Raw genomic sequence first — 25321 nt, 5'->3', positions numbered from 1 at the left:
TTTTTAAGTGACCGATTATAAGGAAGGCAATTATCCAATGTCCACACAGTACTTGCTATTGGCTATTCTTGTCAAACCGAAAAGTGGAATTTAACTTTCACTCTTATAACGCACTCACGGCCCTAAATTTCAGCACGCCATTCTCGACCCCAAATCCCACTGATTTAAGCAATTAAGAAAGTAGTTGTTTTCTTACTAATAAAATCTTAATAATCGTTAAAATGGTGCTTTAAGAAGTTCAGAAAACCGGTTTAATCGCGAAAGACTAATACTTTGACAAAGTCTGTTAGTTTAGTAACGAACGAAAGTGTAGGCCTTGTGAAAATAATTGCATAGCATGTAGAAAATTGTTGGTGTTAGAATTAATGTTGGCCATAATTAAGCAAACACTGCTACAGAGCTAAAATTTGTGAAAATTTTCATGAATTGTTATTTTATAAAGAGCAAAAAAAATGAACAAAGAACATTGAGCAACTATATGAAAATGATGATACGTAATGAATAAAAACAGCCAAGATCTGAAGTAAAAATAACTGAATGAAATGAAAGAGAAACGGGAATGGTGTAGATGAAACTTTGATAATATACATGTCTTCAAGATTTGGAGCAGTAAAATATTCGATTAGAAGCTAACAAATATAACAGATCTCTTTCTATTTTTACGTGACTAGGCTACAAAACTAAGTAAATAAACACGCTAATTCTTGTGGATGTAGTGAATGAGCTTGTTTTCCTTTGTCTCTGTCTCATAGTTTTGGTTATAACGAAACTGTTTTGAGTTGTTTTTGTTATTGAACTGGACAATTATGGTCTTGTGGTCAGTTTGTCGAGATGCAGGTCATATGAACAATGGTTCGAAACCTGGAGTTTCTGAACACGCTCTGCTCTTTCGCCTCTGCATTCATCATAAAAATGGCAATCAATCCCGTTGTTCGGTTGAAAGAGTCGGACAAGGTCCTTGTGATGACCAATGCTACTGGTAGGCCCTCTTCCCTCTGGTCAGTAGTTCAAAATTATAAGCGACAATACCCCAATTCTAGTCGTTTAATCTAAATTTTCGAATACCTTTTTCGATTAGAGAATTACTGTTTTGAATGTTTTTGTTTCGGTGATTATTTAATCCTGTGGTTTCTTATCAAATTAGTTTATGCATACGTTTTCGACGTTTATAAACAACTTTCTTCCTCTGGGTGGGTTGGCCCGGCATGGTCAGGTGGGATAAGGCGTTCGACTCATAATCTGAGTGTCGCGGAGTTGAATCCCTGTCATGCCAAACATGCTCACCCTTTCAGCCGTGAGGGAGTTATAATGTGACGGTCAATCCAACTATTCGTTGGTGAAAGAGTAGCCCAAGAGTTGGCGATGGGTGGTGATGACTAGCTGCCTTTCCTCTAGTCGTACACTACTAAATTAGGGACGGCTATGCGCAGATAGCCTTCGTGTAGCTTTGCGCAATTTTCAAAAACAAACCTCTTGGTGGACACAGTGCATAACCCAATATGGTTCTGCTAAAAACCAAAAAAACGGTAACTAACATTCTAGATATGGGGATTATAGTGTGGTTTAACAATGATATATATACTTCATCACTCCCACATTCGACAACTCTTTATTTTTGACAAAATTTATGAAGCACTTAAGATAAAATTTAGAAATAAATACCCGTGACGTTATGAATTGCGCTATTCAACATTCAAGTGCCATGAAAGTTAATGAATAACTCATAAATAGACAAGAAACAAAACTAATCGTCTGCAGTTTCTAGGAACGCTACGTCTGGAAATGGTGGAGAGGTTTTCAGGTGTTTTTATAAAATATACATGTCAAGAAGCGGGTCAGGCGTTTTTATGAACAAAGGGACACGAGGACCTACCCATAAGCAGCAGGAGACGTCATTTGTTACAGCTTGTCGCAAAAAAAATAAATAATAAATATGGATGACACAAACGTAATTAATTATTGTAGTTGCTGGTTTCAACATATAGTTCTCTGTCTTCAAAAACAAAAAAGCAGTTTAACAGCTAATTGTCCGATTCTTGTCGTATTCATCACACGCACTAAAAATAAAAAATAGAAACTTGTTTTTTTATGGGTAACTTCATAGTGTCGCCATCATTTTTAACGCCTTATTTAAAACGTTTTCATCGCTGGAACAAAGAAATTGAATTTAATGTGTTATTTAGTGAGTGTACAGCAACATATGTTAAAAAATAATATTTTGTAATACAAAATACAAAGTGCTCGAGCTATCTTATTATCTATAGCCTAGTAACAATGGTTGTCAACAGTGATGCAAATATTTTAAATGCGATGAACATATCTCAACATTTTGTGTTAATTCTGAGAAATTATCATAAGCCTAGGAGAATAACTAAAAGGGAATGTGCTGAACACACCGTTAATCTGCACATTTTGATGTCAAAATCCCCTCAATATACTGTCTGGCCCATCTTAGTTCACACACATACGCGTGTAAAAAAAGCTGGTGCAGGACCTTCGTAAGTGTAAGCAAAGTATGAACATTTTAATTCGAAAATAAAACAACAGTTCCCAACGCTCTCGTTTTGTGTGATGATACACACACGTAGATAGGGCCGCTAGATCCTCATCAGATACATTTACCATAACTATACAGTTACACATTATTTAAAAGATCGAGACGAATACGGCCCGGCATGGCCAAGTGTGTGAAGGCGTTCGACTCGTAATCCGAGGGTGGCTGGTTCGAATCCCGGTCGCACCAAACATGCTCGCCATTTCAGCCGTGGGGTTTTTATAATGTAACGATCAATCCCACTATTCGTTTGTAAAAGAGTAGCCCAAGAGTTAGCAGTGGTTGGTGATGACTAGCTGCCTTCCCTCTAGTCTAACACTGCTAAATTAGGGACGGCTAGCGCAGATAGCCCTCGAGTAGCTTTGCGCGAAATTCAAAACAAACAAACAAACAAAGTCGACACGAAAATTGTACTTTATTTCACTGCATTGCTAACCTCAAAACTAACCTTTTTATACCCCTCGTAACATTGGTAACCTCACAACCAGCCTCTGTTGTGTTTGTTATACCACTTGTAACCTTAGTAACCTCAAAGCTTGTCACTGTTGTGTGAAAAAGGTTTAAAAATATTTTATCATTATTTTAATTTATATTATTTCAGATAAATATTATAAAAACCTCCTTGTAGCTCAGCGGTAAGTCTTAGGGCTCACAACGCTTAAATTCGAGTTTCGATACCAGCAGTGGATACACATAGGTAGCCAGTTGTTTGATTTCATGTTTTACAACTGATAAGCCAAGAAATCAAGTGTTTTTTTTTAAAGCGTATTTGAATACATCACATATATAAATGGTAGAAAATACATTTTATAAAAATTTCCTAAACTAGGTTACTTAATATTTTATATAATTTCTAGCCAGAGTATTTTTTTAAGATTACAATTTGATGCTATAAAAATTGTACAAGTTTAGCTCAGTACATTATTTTCTCACTCATAATCCTTTTATACAAAAGAACATTAAGTTTGACGCAGGCAAAACAGTTGTGTACACTATTGGAAGAACATTTTACTAGCATTGTTAAACAACTTTGATAATTTAAGTATGTTTATTTTGCTATTTGCATGTTTACTATTCCTGATAAGGTTTTATGTGTTAACAAACGAGTGATACTAAAATGGCCTTGAAAACTGAGTTTTGTTATTTTTTTATATGCAAGGTTATGAAAACAATTTCGAACGAGATCTCTGTACAATGGTCTATCTGTTTTTGACATTTATACTGAAACGTATTAAGATCACTTTAATCTCTTTCTGACATTTATACTAAAAGAATTAAGTTAACTATAATCTGTTTCTGAGATTACTAAAACGGATTAAGTTCACTATAATCTGTTTCTGACATTTATGCTAAAACGGATTAAGTTCATTTTAATCTCTTTCTGACATTTATACTAAAAGGATTAAGTTCACTAGAATCTGTTTCTGAAATGTATTAAGTTCGCCGTAATCAATTTGTGACATTTATACTAAAAGGATTAAGTTCACTAGAATCTGTTTCTGAAATGTATACCTTTCACTTACTATAACACCTCTAACTCAAGCAAGGCCGTTTCCGGCGGTAAGTTTAGGTACTTACAGTGCTAAAGTCCAAGGTTCGTTTCTCCACTGTTTAGATATGTTGAAACCTTGCGACACGTTACATTTCTGTTTATTATAATTTTATTATCTTTAAAACTTAATGAGTACGGTGAAATAAAATATTAATCATTGCATAACATACAATTTTACTATATAAGATGTTTAAATCTTGGGTCAGGTGACCTTGCTTCTCAAACTAAAACGGTTAAAGTTCACCTTAATTTGTTTCTTCAAAACTACAATATCAGCACTTTTCATGCACGAATTAATTAACCATTTATTTACTTTCGTACCTTTACTTTAGGCCACTTTCAGCGGTAAATTTACGCACTTAAAACGCTAAACTTCGAGGTTCGATTCCTTAAGGTGGACACAATTCAGTTTGACTTTTTTCTGAAACAAACAAAATAATTATTAGACCATTTACTACCCTATAGGATTTTACCAAACATTATAAATTAAAGTTTTTACAGATAAATATTCTTTTAAACTTTCAAAGCTGTTAAGTTTAAAAAATCCTTATATTTGATTTATTTTCTGTTAGATGGATTTTTTTGAGATAAAACTTATCGATGTAAAGAAAGATTACTCATTGGAATTTTCTTTAAAAAAACTTAATTAGTTGTCTTTTAACACACGTTCTATGAAATTAGCTCTGCGACCGTTGAATGTTTCTTATTAGTTCAACTGCGCCAGTTTTTCGATGGATAATTAAAACTTAAACATTTTGGTTGATAGTTTTCATATGGTTTTGTCAGGCGCTACAGAAATTATCCCGGGAAAAACTTCCAATGTTCAAATATTTTTAGATTATAAATGTGATTTGTTTTAAAAAACATATATTTATTTTAAATCAACTGGTTTTCATAGAGATGTTCAACACTAGAAAGTAACGGAAGAAAGGCTTAGATGTCTCGTATCATTTATTGTTCTTTGATTGAATTGGATGTAAATTTACGTTTCCTCAAAATACAATAATTTTAATCTGTTCTTAAATAAGTTTTTCAGCACCAGACAAGGTTCTCCAAACTGTGAGGCTCACCACCATGAGAGGGCTCTCAGGATTTTGAGGGAAATGATAAAAAATAAAAGAGAAAAAACGTTGGAAAGAGCTATAACCCCCCCCTCACTAGTAGAGAGGTATGTTTACGGATTTACAACGCTAAAATCAGTGGTTCGATTCCTCTCGGTGGGCCCCGCAGATAGCCCGATGTGGCTTTGCTATAAGAAAACACACACACACTTTAACCTAACAAAACTTTCATTTTGTTCTTGGAACGTTCTTGCTTCTGCTTTTACTCACTTCTTACAAGTATTTTTTTTAACAATCATTAAAAACAGGTAAAGAAAGCGTTGAATCTGCTGTTATCACTGGTCAAAAATTACTTCATCGTGAACGGAAACTTTGCTGAGAATCAATCACCAAGCTAATGGAAGGAATTTAGGTTTGAAAATATTTCAAGCCTCAAAAAAAGAAAAACAAAAATTTAGGGGCTGAGATACAACCAGGGGTGATCAAAAACTCTTTTTTTCTCCTCGACCACTGAGTTAGGGAAACGCCTCTATTTAAAGTTTGGAAAACGCTGGTATAAGCAGTCTCTGGCAATATTTAGAAACTGTTTGTTTGTTTGAAGTTAAGTACAACGATACACAATGGGCTGTCTGTGCTCTACTAACCACAGGTGTCGAAACCCGGATTGAAGTGTTATAAGTCCGCAGACATGATGCTGTGCCTCCGGGGGGCGTTTATTTAGGCATCTAATTATCTGATTTTCCAACATTGTGTGAATTTTAAAGAAACGTCATAATACTTTAAAACGAAACATTGCTCGTAACGAGTCGTTATTGATACCAGTTTTGATTGGCACCGTTTCAACCATCTTTATCCCGAGATAACATTAACGTGTAGTTTTGTTACTTTTCAAAAGGTCGTGAACACGTTTTGCACTTAAGAAATGACACATAAGCACGCTTGTTAAAATAAACATCATCAGAAAGATTTACACACAAGACGTACAGATGAGTTTTTGGAGACTGCATCCTTGGAGACTAGTAAACTGTGCTTTGTTTTATGATTGTTATCAGATGATATGTTTTCAATAATAGTTCCTTTTATCCGATACACTTATGAATGTCATATTTTAAACAAATATAAAACAGTGATCACTTTATAAAGTATAGTATAGTATATTCAATTGTGGTTCATAATGTAACATAAGCCTATTTACTTAATTTTAAAGAGTACTTCATACACCCGGATTGATATAATTTAATGTGCACTTCATTAAATTTCGTTATTAATTTTGCTTGCTTCAAAAATTTAGAGCGAAACTTTCTTATTGTTGTTTGCTATCGAGTACAAAGCTGAACAAAGTGTTATCTGTGCTTTACCTACTACGGGTATCGAAACCCGATTTCTTGCAGCATAACTCCGAAAACATTCCACTGTGGAGCACATGTAAAGAACTGTCGTATAGTTTTCCGTGATTTTGAATTGACAGATAAGAGAGAGAACAAAAAACCTAGTCAACATTACATATCGTCAAATCTTGGAATTTGACAGTCACTTGTAGAACGCCTACTTTTCCAAAGAGGAGGCCACATTTTTATGAAAACGGACCACAAACCATGACCCTTTAGATTCCATATTCAAGCACATCACCCATTACGGTCCTTGCCCGACCCAGTTGCTTGTTATATCAGTATTTTTACATTCCTTTTAAGGATATCTGTACCGCTAGGGGGCTATAGTTTTTTTTTGTTTGTTTTAGAATTTCACGCAAAGCTACTCGAGGACTATCTGTGCTAGCCGTCCCTAATTTAGCAGTGTAAGACTAGAGGGAAGGCAGCTAGTCATCACCACCCACCGCCAACTCTTGGGCTACTCTTTTACCAACGAATAGTGGGATTGACCGTAACATATTAACGGCCACACGGCTGAAAGAGCGAGCATGTTTGATGCAACCAGGAGTCGAACCCCTTGACCCTCAGATTACGAGTCGAACGCCTTAACCCACCCGGCCATGCTGAGCCTGGGGCTATAGTAGAAGAACCAATAGACTTTCCATTTTAAATAAAATTTCCTGGTTTTATTAACACATTAAATAAAAAAGATGTAACTGATTACACTCGTGAAAGCAATTCGCGTTACCCATTGTTTTTGTTTTTTTGCTAAAATACTTATTGAATAACAACTGATACTTGCAGTTGTTTATCAATATTTTATCCATCTTCCTATTTCGTGTGAAAATAAGTGATTTTGCTCCGCAAAACGTTTCGACTTATAATCATTTATCTAAGTAAGAGTGTGATTCAGTGACGACTCTTATTCATTGTAGTATATCGCCTTCAAATTTATAACCAGAATTTTCTTTAAAGTGTGACGGTTTAGTCGGTTTTGTAGTGTACGTTGGTTACGTTAAAGATTATGAATATATCAGAATATAACATAATTAAGCCCCCTACTGACAGAAATAATAACAAGAGAAGTGATCCAATAATAAATTTAAGATATTTTGTGAAATTTTTATTGCTAAAATTTTAAATCTTCGGCTATATCATTTAGACTTCTGGCCAACAAGAGAGGGCGCTAGAAACAGATCATTCTAACGTTAAGTGATGGGTAGTTGCCTTGACTAATGCGCTGGAATTTTCTGTAAGACGATAGTTACTAAAAACGACATAATGTAAACATAATCAAGGTTATTATCCTTCTATACAGGCTATTAAGAGTTCTCCGTCTTAATTAAATACCAGTAAAAGCATCTGAAAAACAGTTAAACCTTTATCAACAGGAGAAGTAAGTGCGGTAAAATTGTTTAACTTATCACATAGTTTCAAGCCTGACAAATTTAAAAATGCGAGTTTACACATGCCATGCCGAAACAAAAAGTATTTCAAACGGCCTGTGTAAGAAACGTTTTTTTCATAGTGAAATACTTGGTTTGCTTGTTTGAAGTTAAACACAAAGCTATATAAGGACTATCTATGCTGTACCCACCACGGGTATCGAAACCCGTATCTGCAGATTTACCGCTATACCGCCATGGGGATGTAGTAGAAAACCAACGAACTAGCACATTTTAAAGAAAAAAGTCCTAGTTTTATTAACACATTAAATAAAATGTATGACTTAGTACAATTGTGGAAGTTGGAAACAATAGTAATTAAAGCTGGGTTATAATTACATGACTTATTTTAAAGACTGAAAGGCACTGCTTTACAACTAAAACTTTGTAAAGTAGGAACCCAAATGGTATCATGAAATTTATTATTGTGTGAAATACGTAATGGGGTGATACACAGAGTCAGAAAATATTGTTACTGGAGATCTATTATATCACTTTTTACTGACAACATAATACGCCAACAAAGACTGTTGTTAAAATTATTATTTCTCTTACAGTGGTGTAGCCCCCCAGTGTGCTGGCCCGGCATGGCCAAGCGTGTTAAGGCGTGCGACTCGTAATCTGAGGGTTGCGGGTTCGCATCCCCGTCGCACCAAACATGCTCGCCTTTTCAGCCATGGGGGCGTTATAATGTAACGGCCAATCCCACTATTCGTTGGTGAAAAAGTAGCTTAAGAGTTGGCGGTGAGTGGTGATGACTAGCTGCCTTCCCTCTAGTCTTACACTGCTAAATTAGGGACGGCTAGCACAGATGGCTATCTCGAGTTGCTTTGTGCAAAATTCAAAAACAAACAAGCCCCCCAGTATGTCTGTGGTATGTCTGCTGACTTACAGCGCTAAAATCCGGGTTTCGATACCCGTTGTGGGCAGAGCACAGATAGCCCATTGTGTAGCTTTGTGCTTAATTCAAAACAACAACACCAAGAAGTTACAGTGGCGTAATAATACATCGATTGCCTATTAACACCTTTAATATAATTATCTGAAATGCTGTCAGACACATAAATAATTAAACAACGATGAAATATGCAGAAAAAGGCATAGAAGAAATACTACACCAGCCAATAATTCAAAACAAAACCAACAATAAAAAATTCTAAATAAAGACAATGAAACAGTAAAAGAATCTGACAACAATAAAAACTCTAGTTAAAGGCAGAGAAACAGTAGAAAAACCAGACAATAGCATAAAATCCTGAAAAAAGAGAGGAAGACAACATAAACACAAACAATAGAAATATCCAAATAAAGACAGGAAAGCAGCAGGAACACGAGACAATAATAAAAATTCCAGATACAGATAGGGAAGAAGATGAACACCAGACAGCAGTAAAATCTCCAGGTAAAAACAGAGCAGCAAAAACACGGAACAGTAATAAAAACCCCAGGAAAGACAAGGGAGAAGAGAAATATCAGACAGTAATAAAAACTTCATATAAAGAGAAGAGTAGGAGAAAGACGAGAGAGAAATGAATAATTTCAGATAAAGACAAAGATGTAGTTGGTAAATACAGGGGAGCATGTAAATATAGATGTAGTATGTAGAGTTTTGGGTACCGATATAAACAACAGGTAAATACAGGGGAGCATGTAAATAAAAATGTAGTATATAGAGTTTTGGGCACCGATATAAACAACAGGTAAATACAGGGGAGCATGTAAATAAAAATGTATTATATAGAGTTTTGGATACTGATATAAACAACAGGTAAATACAGGGGATTATGTAAATAAAAATGTAGTATGTAGGGTTTTGAGTACCGATATAAACAACAGGTAAATACAGGGGAGCATGTAAATAAAGATGTACAGCATCATTAATTTCAGTTATAGACAAAGTAGCAATAAAGATATGACTTGCGAAGCAAAAGTTATATCTCGCACAGAGCGACACCACTGCTCGGTGCAGCCCCGAATACGAATATTGGACAGTGAAAGGAACACCATATAAAGACATAGCAGCATAAACACCTGACAAAGATAATAATTCAAGATAAAAACTTATGGACCTGATCTAATAACGACCAGTTAACAGGTGTTGCACTAAACTTCTAGATATAAGCAATAATATTGCTTTCCAAATTAGTTATTTTAAGAATCCCTGAAGAGGGCTATTTATTTTATTTTTCTGAGGCTTGTATATTTGATAATGAACTATGAAGAAAATAACACTTTCACCTGTTCCTAACACACGCACAAATTATCACAAAAAATGAATATATTCCCAGAGTTTCTTATTTAACACCTTTTGTTTTTCTACTAGATGTTTCTGTGAATTAGCAGTTGGGACTCACTACTTTATAGAAAACTGCAACATATTATTGGATAAAACAATGTTTTGGAAAATAGGTAGAATATTTTTTTTATATTGTTTCGCGATGAAAAATATTCTGAAACAAAATACGTAGCCAGTTTATTTTGATTTTATTTTTTGATATTAAGTTTTTCCTTCTAGAATAAACCTCCAGTAAATAAACATATATTTTTCTTACTCGGCGTTACCCCGTCGATTCTTGTTGCTGAAAGTATTGGTAGAATGATCGTGTTGTCTGATATTGGGAGAATAAAGTTAACAAATCAATAGTCAATACGTTGAAAGTCTGGCCATTATAAAGATAAAAAAATAACTACAAATCTGTTTCTTAATAAGAAATAATAACGGAAATAGACATATAAAATTACGCATTTTATGAGCTGGAAACTTAAAGGAGACCAGAAGACCTCTGCAGTTCATCTTTTAATTCGAAAGATGCTTTGCGGTTTGGGTGTGGCTCAACTGTTATCGTACCAGGACTTTAAACACAAAGACTCACATTTTATGATCCATTACCAAAAGAATGTGCTCTGTACTTTGGGGTAATGGATGTGTTATAAGAATGATAGTCAAATCTCACTATTTAGTCAGTCATTAGGGACGTTTGTGAGTTGCTTGATACTAAGTAGCTTCATGTAATAGTCTGTAAAAAATAACAGAACGTTATGCTTCAGTACATGAATTACTCAAAGTTTTACAGTGTTTTAATTCATCAGATATGATTGTAGGTGCCCAAGCTTTAATCTATCCAATAAAATTACAAGGTAATCAAACACACGTGTATATATATACTAATGATTAATAACACTTTATAAGATGTTACATCTCCTGCTTTGCCATTGAAACTACTTCTTTCGTCGTCTAATCTAACATTAATGAGCTCCTGTTTCATTTTACTCTATTCACCCCAGAATATTACGTAAACAAAATTAACATTTTTAACTTCAAAATTGCGGTAACTTAGTTTCAGCCGTCTCTCTTTACTCATTTTTTAAAAAACTGTTTCAGTTTGTTGAAATATTCTAGAAAATTTGTTTTCTAGCTGCAGAGAAAAGTGTTGAATAATATAAATGCTTCGTTTAAAACTATTTGAAGCTTCTGGGATTATCTTATTCACTTCCTTACGCTATTAAATACAACATGTGCATTCTGGGACGGTCCCTGATTAAATGCATTTCTGAAACAATCTTGTGATGAAATACTACAATGTGAGAATTTTGACCTTTAATTCCTTTTCAGCGTAAAGTAGCTATCTTCGGTCATTAACCAATATAGATCTTAAAGAATGAGTTGGGAAACTTAATCTTATTTGCTCAACAATGCGTTTATCAATAATGAACTCAGATCTCTCATCTCAACTGTAAAGCAATACTTTTATCAGTAATGAATCCAATTGCCTTATCTCAACTGCTGAACAATAAGTTTATCGATAATGAATGGTCCAAGTGATTCATTTCAACTGTTGAATAGTATGTTTATTAACAATGAGACAAGGTACCTCGTCTCAACTGTTGGTCAATACGCTTATCAACAATAAGCCCACGTGCCTCATCTGAACTGTTAAACAATTAGTTTATCAACAAAGGGCTCAGATACCTCATCTCAACTGTTGAACAATACGTTTATCAGTAATGAGTTCAGGTGTCTCGTCCCAGTTGTCGAAAATGGGCTTAGTTTCTTTTCTTAGCTGTTGAACACCATGCCCCACGAATTATGAAAACATTATGGTAAGTTGATAGTTAACAAAAACATGGAATATTGATAAATTTACAACAAAAATGTGCAGTCTTTTTACTCGCACATAATTTTATTTCAAAGTATCCACCTTCGTTATCTTAAAACTTTGAATTGTTTACATACTATTGACCAACTGGTGGGGTGTACATATTGCCACATGGTAAGTATTTTTATGTTTTCTTATAGCAAACCCACATCAGACTATCTGTTGAGTTCTCCGAGGGGAATCAAACCCCTAAGTTTAGCGTTGCAAATCCGTAGACTTACCGCTGTCCCAGCGGGGAACAACAGTCAGTGTTTGTTTGTTTGTTTTTAATTTCGCACAAAGCTACTCGAGGGCTATCTGTGCTAGCAATCACTAATTTAGTAGTGTAAGACTAGAGGGAAGGCAGCTAGTCATCACCACCCACCCCCAACTCTTGGGCTACTCTTTTACCAATGAATAGTGGGATTGACCGTCACATTATAACGCCCCCACGGCTGAAAGGGCGAGCATGTTTGGCGCGACGGGGATGCGAACCCGCGACCCTCAGATTACGAATCGCACGCCTTAACACGCTTGGTCATACTGGGCCTAACAGTCAGTGTAAAGAACTAACGAGAAAATTTGGTGAAATCATTCAGTTTATAAATAAAATATATTTGAAACACCTGCAAAAAGTAGTTGAATCAATTTGATATTTTTGTTTGGTGTATTGATAGCTTTAAAAAATGTGTTTAAAAAACCAGTGTCCCTAGGGTTAAAGAAATGCGAATTCAAAGTCAGTATGCTCTGCCTATTTCAATACTTTTAACAAGTTATTGCTCTTTACTGCTTAGAAGGATAACAGTTTATATTGGCAAATCAATTAATAATTAAAATTATCTTTCATCAGATTAATTAGTCCATTATTTATTTTGTATTAATAGTATTTAATGTCCAGTTACTGTTTCTTCTTGTTATTTATGGCTCAGACAACTGAACAGTTTTTATAACATATTTATTTGCTTCTCCTGAGTTCTTCTTTTAAACGTTCTCAACTTGTCTTTATTTCCTCGTGTTTTCATTTATTAACATGAAATTATTTTTTCAACTAGCTGGTTAGGGTGCTCGACTCGCAATCTGAGGGACGCGAGTTCGAATCCCCGTCACACCAAACATGCAGATAGCTGTCGTGTAGCTTTGCGCGAAATTCTGAACAAACAATCTCCTTTCTATTGTTATTTTATACCCGTATCTTTCTGATAATTATGAAGTTTTGTTTTACTACCCTACTGATTTTGCTTCTTATTACGTGTTTTTTCATGTAGACTAACTCACTCCTTCTGGTGTTGTTACGTAGAAATCTCAAGTCTCTAGCAGCTGTCAAAGGTCTCGTTAAAACAAAACAAAACTGTGGAATAATAATCAGTGATGTCGAGAAAACCCACTTGTAGAGAAATATATATGCAAAAACGGCTCGTTTGGGTTGAGAAAATATTTTACGTAGAAGACCGAACAACGTTTCGACCTTCTTCGGTCATCGTCAGGTTCACAAAGAAAGAGGTAACTGACCGAAAGCTGACCACATGTTTGAAAGGTGTTGCATAACTCAGTGTCGGAATGTAGAGGGCAGTGTTAGATGTTTGAATATATATAATTTTATTTTATTATATTTAATATAGGTATAAAGGCGTTCCTTTATATTGGTTTATTTTGGGTTTAAGTTGTTGTATAAGTAAGGCTTTTTAATTTTTTGTTTGTTTATGTTTGTTTCTGTATTTAGTATTTGAGTGTTTTCTATGGTTATATTGTGTTTATTTGACTTGTAGTGTTCGAAAACGTGTGAAGGTGACTTTTTATGTTCTTTGAATCTGGTTTCCATTTTTCTACTTGTTTCTTCAATATAGAAGTCGTGGCAGTTATCACATTGTATTTTGTAAGTAATGTTGGTGTGGTGTTTGTCAGTGTAGTTTTTACATAGTATAAACCTCAGTTTTGTGCCTGGTTTTTGAATAAATTTTGTATTAACTGGAATGTCATATTTTGTTTCTAGTTTTTGCCAAATGTTGGTTATTTGTCTGCTGATGTTGGGAATATATGGTATGCAGGAGTATATGGTTTCGTGATTTTTTGATTCGTGAGATATATTTACTTTTGTTGGTTTTTGCATTTATAAAACTGTGAAATGGTCGTATCGATGAAAAATTCCATATTATTTAAACAAAAATGTTACCTGTTAACAAGAAGTTTGCGTACCTTCAATGTATAACGTATTATTACAGAAAACCGAAACCTGTTTTTCACTTAAACCTCCTGAACTGCAGTTGAGAATCACGCAACACAAACTTGTTCGTAAGCATAAACTGAAGGACAGAATATCTAAGATGTAATTGGAATCATACACCTATCTTGTTTAGTTTGCTTGTTCGTTCAGTGGCCACGCAAATATGTTTCTACGCCATGTGTTGAATTTGTTATTAGTTTTTTAAGTTTTGTTTTGTTTTCAGCGGAAATGAGTAAAAAATGTAACCAACTACCAACAAGAAATATAATAAACTGTAAAACAAACATGTTAGTGCATATGGAACAATAACAATTTTGTGCTACTAATTATAGACCTTAAATTCATTTGTCACAAAACTCCAACAAATGAAGTGAAACTGTTTGTAAATGTTTGCAAAATTTCAGCCGTGAGAATTACGTTTTTTACTTTTAATACAGAAGTAAATTGGAGAATTACGAGTGTGAACATTCTAAAAAATAATAGTTTGTGCAGTTTTGAAATTACACAACTTGGATATAAAACATCGGAATGTAGAATGATATGATTAATTATTTATCAATGTACATGAATAATAAGTTATTATTAAAATGTGATTATTTATGTAAATCGTGTGATTAGTTAGCTGATTACGTCACGTATATGATGAATTTGTCATGCTAAGTATAGGATTTGTTAAGACAGTGTAGGTAATGTACATGATTTATTGAATTACACGTTGAGTTACGACATAGAATAATTATGAAAAACATTTTAGGCTGACATTATGTACACAATGTATTCGTGCTCGTCCAGTCGTCTGCCGCCACGTGCAGACTACAGGCCAAGAAAGCTTCTGCTGAGTGTAAGATCGTGATTCTGTGAGCACGTTCACTTTGTCTGGCCAGTAAGTACGTAAGGATTACAGCTATTCAGTCATATATACATCATTTGTGAAATGCATCTGTTGATAGTATTACTGAACTGATACACAGGTGTTTGAAGCGGTAAGAAGTTTTAGAATTAATACCGTGACAGTATTCTAAACTATCTTTTCACTCAGTTCTTAACTTCAAATAAGTTAATTCGTAAAAACTAAAATGCATATATATCTATATATAAACAATGACTAACAAACTTAATATTAGATATTTGTTTACTTCACTGTTGTTCTATTATGTATTGATTATTCAGTGTACAGGTAGAGTCATATAGTTTTATGATAATATATATATATATATATATATGAATATAAATCCCTTCTAATTTAAACCTATGTAATTATGATAGTATAAAATATATTAAATGGATTTTATTTTTACCAGCCATGTCCATGTTCAATTGGCGTGTAAAACTACTGCAAAACATCTTGGTTCTGATACATGTGTGATGAAGTCGGCATTGAGTAGGCAGCCAGACGGATAAATAGTTTGAGTAGACAGGCAGACGGATAGATATATAGATACTTCAGACACCTAAGTGCAAGGCAAACTACATCTAACTATGATAAAATCTACTATAAAACAATATTTGAAACAACCAAAAAGCTATCATTATGTCTCAGAAGCAACTTGTTAGCAAAATTCTCCAACTACGTGAGATCTAAATAAAAAAAAAAATCAAATATCTTCAAATGAAACTCAGTTACAAGTTTGTAAATATTCTAGTATAAGTGAATTTGTGAAATGTATTTGTGATCTTTTACTGGTATACATCGCTAGAAGAAATTTTCTTAAACTGTTTCATATTTTCATTGTATTTTAAAGTAATTGTACGTTTTCAGTAATCATATTCATTTACTCAAACGTGCCTGCAGTTACTAATTGAAAGTCAGATTTTAAAAACATCTATACGACAATAAGACCAGGTGTTAAGTGGGATAAAAGCTGGTAACTTGGTTTTATGAATATTTGCTTTCATTTGTTTTTGTCTTCTGCTAACATTGAACTATAATTTTAGCCTAATGTAGTTTTTTCTTCCGAAGACGACATTTTTTTTCGATTAAAGAGCCTTCAAAACGCTCTTTCTTTGCATTAAAAACCTTTTAGTTTGATTTACTTCAAACCTGTTTATTTCTTCTTTTATACTAAAATTGCCAAAATTATAAATTCATTAATAATAGTTTCTTAAATAAGACGTATATAAACCATTTATGGCTTAAAACTTTTTATTCGTCCATAAACTGAATATTGATATTTACGATTATTACATTTTTAATGTCTGCGCTTATGTGAATGTGTATATTGCAAACATACGTGAGAAAATATGTCGAGTCTTAGAAACAAAAGATGTTGACGGAGTAAGAAAAGGTAGAATACAACGTTTGAATTTCTGGAAATACTTTTTTTTTGAAAATGCACCAATTTTTTACATTGGTCATTGTAATTAGCTCAATAAATTACAGTTTAAATCAGTCAAATGTTTATGAATGAAAAATATCATAGAAAAGTGACACCATATTAGTTAGGCCTAACTTGAGTTAAGCCTATTTTGGTATCTTGTCTTTTGATTCATCCTCTCGGAAGTTTTGATGTAAACAGTAAGAAACAACAGATAGCAACATCTGTAGCATTATTGTTATAGTGTATCACTTTATATGTGTCATTCCTTTAAAGTGTTTTTTTAACAAAATCTGGAAATGTGGCAAATTTCAAATAATCGGAATTAAATTCTGTTGCTGCCATGTTATATTTGTGAAATGTTTATCATCTTTACACATTATACTTTTGAAAAAAAATAAACGGGGTCGATTTCACTAATGTTCGAAACAAATAAGTTCCTTTATTTATAGAATTAAGTGAAATAAGCTTACTGAAAGTCGATGTAACTCTCTTTTGTGGTAAAGAGTATCGAATAAGAACACAGTAGAAAAAGGAACAACTTATACCAGTCCACTTATAATAATTTTAATTATTGATAGGGTTGTTTATGTCCAGATAAGTATTTTAGATTAAGATAAATACAACAAATTCAGCAAAATACGACTAGAACATTTCGCCAATTGATTTTGAACTTGACTAAAGATTCAAAAATACTACTTAAGACGTATGAATACATAGATACATACTTGTTAATTGATAATTAAAGGTTATGATCCTACGGTTGGTAAATGTTAAATATTTATTACGCTCGCCGTTTGTGATAACGAGCATTACTGGTGAGAAAATAACTCTCTAAGCTTTCAGTGAAGCACAACATTAGTTACAAAGATAAGAGAGTTTAGTTTTGTCATGTGTGATATATTTTATATGTTTATATATGTTTAAATCTGATTCAAATCCTCTAATGTCTGACAAGTATTTTTCAGTTTAGTATTGTTAAATATTTTAAATGTTTCGTGCCCTTTTGTAAATCTTCATGACTTTTAAACGTACTTTGATTGTTCTTTTAAAAACCAGTATTGGAAAAAAGGAGACTATGGGTAATTTTAATTTGTGTCTCTGATCAGCTGGGGTGATTATTAGTACACTAAATTTTAAAAAAGACATCTTGAACTATATGAAGTTCCTATGAGATTAAATTTAGCCAAAATATCGATCTACCATTGTGTTTTGTCTTCAAAATATTATAGCTTGAGAACTGAAGGCCATGGATATGTTTCCATTTAAAAAAATCTGCCCCTAATCACACCGTCTAATGGTACTGTTTTAGTTTACAGGATTTGACGAGATATAATGCATTTTATAATCACGAGAAAGTTTCAAACAAAGAAAATCATCAGTAGGACCTTACATTTTGTTTCTTCTTATTTGTCCATCATATGAACGTAAACACAACAACTTGTTGTTTATTACTATAATCAATAACCAAAGATTTAAAACCAAGTTTTGTTTCTTACTGACAGCATATTACTTTCTTCCTTCGCCTCTTTCGGTTTATTCATTCTCTCTCACATCTCTCTGCTTTCTTTCTTTCGTTCGTTGAGCTTCTGTTTTTATATTTCTATATCAACTCTTGCTAAACTGGTCTCTTTATTTTCTTACCTATCACATCTGTTTTTTTAACGAAGTATAATCACAAAGAGTCTTGTAACTTCCGTAACAGCTGAAAGAGAAAGGTATCCGCTAATTCCAATTGTTTTCTAATGGATTACAATACTGTAATATTCTAATACCTTTGAGAATGACCAAAGGTTAGCCGCTTTTTCACGTTTCTCAATTTCAATCCAATATTTCTTACACCTAACTTCATAATATAGATAAAATTGTTAATAATTAAAATATTTCGTTGTAATATGTATAAATATTATTAATAATTTTTACTAATGTACACAAAATACAAGGTGATTATAAAGAAAGTCCTATATTTAAAACTGTTATATCTTTCAAGCTGTTTGTTCTAATGAAAACTAATTTTCTTCAGAGGCACATCGAAAATCTTAACTTTGTTGTTTTTCTTTTGTGGTTAAGCACAAAGCTACATAAAGGGATATATGAGCTATGCCCACCACGGGTATCGAAACCAGGTTTTCAGCATTATAAGTTATAATTTTCACTTAAAAATCTTGGGCACGATCAAGGGAGTTCTGAAACTATCCAGAAATATTCAAAATTTTTTCCGTCACTGTCAATCAATACTTACACTAGTCCGTAGAAAGACAGCGATACATTTAACAACACTTACAACAATAAAATCCAGAGTTCGATTTCCCGTGTTAAACAGAGTGTATAATCTTTGTGTTAAAATATATGAACAAACTTTTGTAGTTACTGAATTTCCTGCTTGCATTATACAGTGTTAATTAATGTTCACAATATCCTGAACGTTAATATGTATTTTATTCAAACCACCAATCTAGTTTTGTTCAAGGTTTTTTCTTTATGACCACCTGATTGTAGGCTATATCTGTAGCAAATCTATGTTATTTTTCTTAGAGCAAAATTATATAAAAAAGGCATACTTTACGTTGAGAGAGAAAATCTAATAACAGATTAAATAAACTTATTGTTTCAGTATAAATTGGCCCGGCATAGCCAAGCGTGTTAAGGCGTGCGACTCGTTATCTGAGGGTCGCGGGTTCGCATCTTCGTCGCGCCAAACATGCTCACCCTTTCAGACGTGGGGGCGTTATAATGTGACTATCCCACTATTCGTTGGTAAAAAAGTAGCCCAAGAGTTGGCGATGGGTGGTGATTTACACTGCTAAATTAGGGACGGCTAGCACCGATAGCCCTTAAGTAGCTTTGTGCGAAATTCAGAAAACACACACAAAAAAAACAGTATAAATTAGGTTGGTTGAACTTGCAAATCACATTTGCGGTTGACAATTAAAAATACATATTAAAGCTTAATGACAAGAAATGTTTCTATAAAAAAATAATAACATCAAAAATAAAACATTTAATTAAAGCCTACTCAGAAACGTTCCGTTTTGTTTACTGGATATTAATCAATATTACCTTACCACTGGTCCATCACAACCATCTTGTTGGTCTAGGGGAGTTTACAAAAACAACCAACCAAATATTGACAGAATATTCATCGAGAATCGTAATGGTGTTTTGTTGTAATTGTATTTTAGTAGCCCTCGACATTTAGGGAAGCAACGAGCATATCCCTGGTATCAAAGAAGTTGAGAATCGTTGGCATAAATCTTTCTAACCAGTACAAAACAAGTGCAATAGAATGACATTTTCTTGACTTTGTTCTATTTTGTTCACCGAATACGAATCTGAAACTTATAAGTTATTACATTAAAAAAAAAATCTTTTCTTTGGTCTATTTTGTTAACTTGATACAGATCACGTGAATAATATAAAACTAGTCATATTAGCAACGGGTTATTAGTTTTGTTGTGATAGACAGTTAGTTACTATGTAGCAGTTTGGAAATTCTTCTTTCGTCAGGAACGCTTTAACCACAATATTGACCAAGCTGTATGAATTATAATAATTTTTAGTCATTAACTATAAATGTCGTGTGAGGGCGCTTTTTATCTAACACGCGTTTTGAAAACGTATCAAACTATGTTGTCTGTAACATTCAAAATATTTTCAACAGGTAATGAAAAGACAGAAACTACCAGGGTGAGATAAAATCTTATTCACCACCCACGGGCAGATCTTATCACAAGGAGTTAAAGGTGTTTGTCCCGTAATTCTCACGCGCTGAGGAATGGAATGTACGTGAGACTGTATATGGGCCCCCAAGTTGAGGAAATGGTTCACGTGCCAGTATCTTTACACCGTCTTTGGTTAACGTAAGTAATTGCACGTGGTCTTAAACCGTTTAATCTTAACGAAGGATCCGTTAAAAAAATACAAAAATAGCAAAGCGTTATTAGAATGACGCCAGTCTTGTGATTATAGCCTGTACGTAGTAAAAATAATAATAATAAATACATTTAGACCACAGCACTCAATATATCATAAGATCTTTAACAAATAACTGGTACAGCAAGCATTAAGCTTTGTAAGTGTACAACCATATTCTTGACCTCCTGAACTTTTATTTCCAGTACTAATTTAGAAAAAGAAACAGCAAAAAACTACAGATTAAGGAAGCATTGTTTATAGTAAAAATTCGGTTAAACATAACTAGTAAGATAAGTTGTTGTTTAATTATATCAATCTTTCCTTCTCATTCTCATGGGAATGTTTTCTGCTGAAATTAAACCAAAAAGATAGAATCCCGTAACCATGTCTCAGAGTCTACTAAAGAAGGATTCGGTCAATAAAAGAATTGAAGCAATTATACCTCGGATTCTGCCAAATGAGCCTTATGGTAAGGGCGCTAGACTCGCAATCTAGGGGTCGCGGGTTCGAGTGCCACCATCGACTGTGCTTACAATTTCAGCCGTGGGCGTTATATGTGATGATCAATTCCACTATTCGTTAGTGAAGAGTAATGGCTGAAGAGGTGATGATGAGTTGCGGTGATTGGCTGTTTTCCCTCTAGTCTATCATTTCTAACTTAGTAAGGGCTAGTGTAAATATACTTCGGATAGTTTTCCATGAAACTAAAAACAAAAATAACCAATAAACTACGATTTGGTCGACAGAAGGGTTGAATTAACTGTGTCTAATATTCTGTCAAAGAAGAAATTGCTTTTTGAAATTTGAGTTCTATAAAGTACAACGAACAACGATAAAGTCAGTAGCACAGTTTGTGATTCTCAGAAAACTCTCTCCAGCTGCAAAATGTTCTGGAGAAAATGTAACGCAAAAAAATCAAATATACTGATATATATACACATATATGTTATGTAACATCAGGACTAACCTGTATGTTTTTGCAACATTTTTCAGATGTTTCCTGGTACTTGTGACAACTGTCTTTCTTATCTACGCAGTTTTTAACTTGATGAAGAATCCTAGTGACGTTTCTTTTAATCTCAGAACAGGTGGGTGAGACAGCAAGCTTACATATCACTTTACAAAGATTAAGGAACTGGCTTATTTCTAAAACAAAATATTATTAGTAGAAGTTCGTTTTTGGTCTGATATAGAGTAAATATAACGTGAAAAAGAAATGCTCAAAAGATGAAACTAATATACCTTCTGACATAACGGGCTCCACCTTCTGACATAATGGCCTCCAAATCTCTGCCACAAACATCTCTGATTGATCCTTTTGTATAATGGACCTGAATCCTTGATAGAATGTCAGAAGTCATGATGCAATGACCCTTAAATCAATATACCCCGATCTTCTGACATAACGGCCTCCGAATCTTTGCCACAAACATCTCTGATTGATCCTTTCGTATAATGGACCTGAATCCTTGATAGAATGTCAGAAGTCATGATGCAATGACCCTTAAATCAATATACCCCGATCTTCTGACATAACGGCCTCCAAATCTTTGCCACAAACATCTCTGATTGATCCTTTCGTATAATGGACCTGAATCCTTGATAGAATGTCAGAAGTCATGATGCAATGACCCTTAAATCAATATACCCCGATCTTCTGACATAACGGCCTCCAAATCTTTGCCACAAACATCTCTGATTGATCCTTTCGTATAATGGACCTGAATCCTTGATAGAATGTCAGAAGTCATGATGTAATGACCCTTAAATCAATATACCCCGATCTTCTGACATAACGGCCTCCAAATCTTTGCCACAAACATCTCTGATTGATCCTTTCGTATAATGGACCTGAATCCTTGATAGAATGTCAGAAGTCATGATGCAATGACCCTTAAATCAATATACCCCGATCTTCTGACATAACGGCCTCCAAATCTTTGCCACAAACATCTCTGATTGATCCTTTCGTATAATGGACCTGAATCCTTGATAGAATGTCAGAAGTCATGATGCAATGACCCTTAAATCAATGGCATAATAAAAACTTGCATCGAAACAGGAACTAAATCCCTGACAAATAAAGAAACCTAAATTTGTAACAAGTAGGGATCTGGTATAGCCTGGTGGTTAGGGAGTTCGACTTACAACTTCAGTGTCGTGGAATTGAAATTTTTCACCAAAAAAATGCTCACCATTTTAGTCGTAGGAGCGCCATAATGTTATAATCAATCCCACCTTTTGTTGATAAAAAGTAGCCCAAGAATTAGAGACAGCTATAGCAAATAATCCTCGAATAATTTGTTTAAACTCAACAAAACCAAACCTTAGTAATTAAGTCAGACTTTTTGACAAAATATTCCGTACAGTTGATGGTGAAGTAGATTCTGTATTAGTAATTAAACAGCTTTGTATAGTACATGGTGTATAGTCCTGGTAATAAAATAGTTATATGTATGTGTGTTTATGTACTGGTGTGTGATAACTCCCATAAAAGGTTGTATGCAACGTTTCGAGCTTGTCATCTGTGCTAGTTGTAATTATCAATAATAAAAACATTCAGTATTGGAACCAGAAGTCATATTCAGTTTCTGTGTCGTCTGCTACCGGGTGCAGGGAAACGCTAGACGTGTATGTGAACCATGTAAGTTGTTACGAATGTTATTAGACACGACGTTCCTTTCAACTAATCTGATCAGGAAGTACTGATGTACTTGTCCTAATAAAACATTCTTTTAATTAATCCATACCATATCTATATGTAATTGAATGAATCCATATCAGTGTCAGTTACATTTTTGGGATCTCACTCAGCCTTGAATTGGTTAAGGAATCCAAAACTACAGGAACGGTTTAAAAAAAAAAAAAACTGTTCCGTTCAAGACTAAAGCGTACAGTGTGCTACTTAGTTTGCAAATGTTGCAAAATATAAGTTATACAAGTTATAAGTTATCAACTGAAAGTTTGTTTTCATATTTTATATGAACGACTCGTATGTTTAAAAAAGTAGTGAGGCACTACAAGTTACATCTGTTATCCACCTAGGTCTTTAAAAAAAACTGGCTTTATGAGTGTATATTTTTATTACTTAACTTTGAATGCACGAGAAAACAGTTGGGTCCAACGATCTTTCTCAGTTGATATAAAATGTCTAGAATTAACAAACATGAAGGGCTAAAAACACCAACGACGTCTCGATGTTTTATATAGTGCCCTCTTAAAACCTGTAAGTAACAAATGTAAAATGATGATCGTATAGAATTCTGGTCGAATATACCTTATTCAGGCAAAGTTAATTAATCACCTTCGCATTGCTTTTCCTGGTGTTACGTTATCATTTCATATACCAAGTAGTCGCAAACAAGTTTGTTGTCACTGGTCAACATACAATATATTTATAATTAAATGGAATAGTTGATAATTCCACTAGGTTTCTTTTTTGTCATCATCCAGAAAATCATCTTGTCAGTTTATTAATGATTCGCTCACTTTTATTAGTGTTTTACTCATAAACTATATTTTTATAAAAAGAGTATTTTTGATATTAAAAACTTCATATTCCTATCACTGTAGGTCTGAGGATCGCGAGTTCGAATCCTCGTCACACCAAACATTCTCGCCCTTTCAGCCGTGATAACATTATAAGAGACTGCTAATCCCACTGTTCGTTGGTAAAAGAGTACTCCAAGAGTTGACGTAGATGGAGATGACTAGCCGCCTTCCCTCTGGTCTTGCACTGCTAAATTAGGGATGACTAGAGCAGATAGCCTTCGTGTAGCTCTGTGCAAAATTCAAAAACAAACAAAAACAAAGAATCTATTACAGTAAAATGAGTTATTTCAAGATCGATGGTAAAATATTCAGGGTTTTAACTTTGATCTTTGACACTAAAACTTATCTGCAAGTAAAATAAAATTTCTCAGTTTAGTTTAGCAAGAGATTAAGATACCTAAGCAACTTCAAGTACGTTAAAGCACTTTAAAATTATTGAAAAACGAAATATGACCGCTGTCTTCGACTTTGAAAAATTACAGCTAAACATTTGAATGCCTGGACTGTATAATAATTGTTTGAATGGTTAATAGTATTTCAAGAACAAACAGCGCAATATCTGGTATGAAAGCCCTCTCCCCAATGGCACAGCTGGATGGTTGAGAACTCACACTGCTAGAAACCGGGTTATGATATCCCTGGTGGGCAGAGTACAGATAGCCCATTGAGTAACTCTGTGCTTAACTCTAAATAGTCAATCAATCAATTAACTATTATTAAAATACTCAGTTTTATCTGTCTTGAAAATGTGCGCGTAACTTACTATCCGAATGCGCATGCGCGCGCGCTTTATTTCAATGGGCGTAAACAAAAGGCGGACATAACTGTACTTTAGTAGAAATTTTAATAAATATTAAAAGTTTATTATAGTCCTTTAAAAAGGACTAACGTTAGTTCGCAGAATAGCATTATAAGTTCATTTATTGATAGTATTAACTACGACAAAGTTTAGCCTAATTAAGTTAAAGATAAAAACGTGCACAACTTTCCGTGTTAATTTATGATCTCATAGGTCGTACTCAATAAAGGCTTAAATAATGTGTCTGCGATTATAATTGTTTTGAATTATTCTCGAAATCCTGTACTTAAAGTAGTACTATCACTGGAGAGATACTAATTTGAAATGGTATGTTTTGCGAGTTTCTGCTGGTTGAAAATAAACTACAAGAACGTTATCACAAAAGTTTGGAGTGTGTTATA

The 25321-nt window shown here is 33.8% G+C and overlaps 1 protein-coding gene across 5 annotated transcripts in view; it reads left to right on the top strand.

Moving 5' to 3' along the window:
• The window catches only part of LOC143239451 (uronyl 2-sulfotransferase-like), a 215936-nt gene that overhangs the window by 172558 nt on the left and 18057 nt on the right, over window positions 1-25321 (top strand). For 3 of the 5 annotated variants that reach the window (XM_076480529.1, XM_076480528.1, XM_076480525.1), the window contains exons 1-3: window positions 15177-15322; window positions 20316-20514; window positions 21563-21657. In XM_076480529.1, the coding sequence (XP_076336644.1) occupies window positions 20435-20514; window positions 21563-21657 (175 nt within the window). In that variant the 5' untranslated portion in view covers window positions 15177-15322; window positions 20316-20434. Of the gene's footprint in view, window positions 1-15098; window positions 15323-20315; window positions 20515-21562; window positions 21658-25321 lie in introns of those variants that run through there. The other 2 variants (XM_076480527.1, XM_076480526.1) reach the window with 2 other exon arrangements.

The sequence above is a fragment of the Tachypleus tridentatus genome, chromosome 13 (genome assembly GCF_004210375.1).
Source record: "Tachypleus tridentatus isolate NWPU-2018 chromosome 13, ASM421037v1, whole genome shotgun sequence".
Classification (NCBI taxonomy): Eukaryota; Metazoa; Arthropoda; class Merostomata; order Xiphosura; family Limulidae; genus Tachypleus; species Tachypleus tridentatus.
Note: the sequence above shows the minus strand (reverse complement) of the source record. Positions and strands in the feature narration are given on the sequence as shown.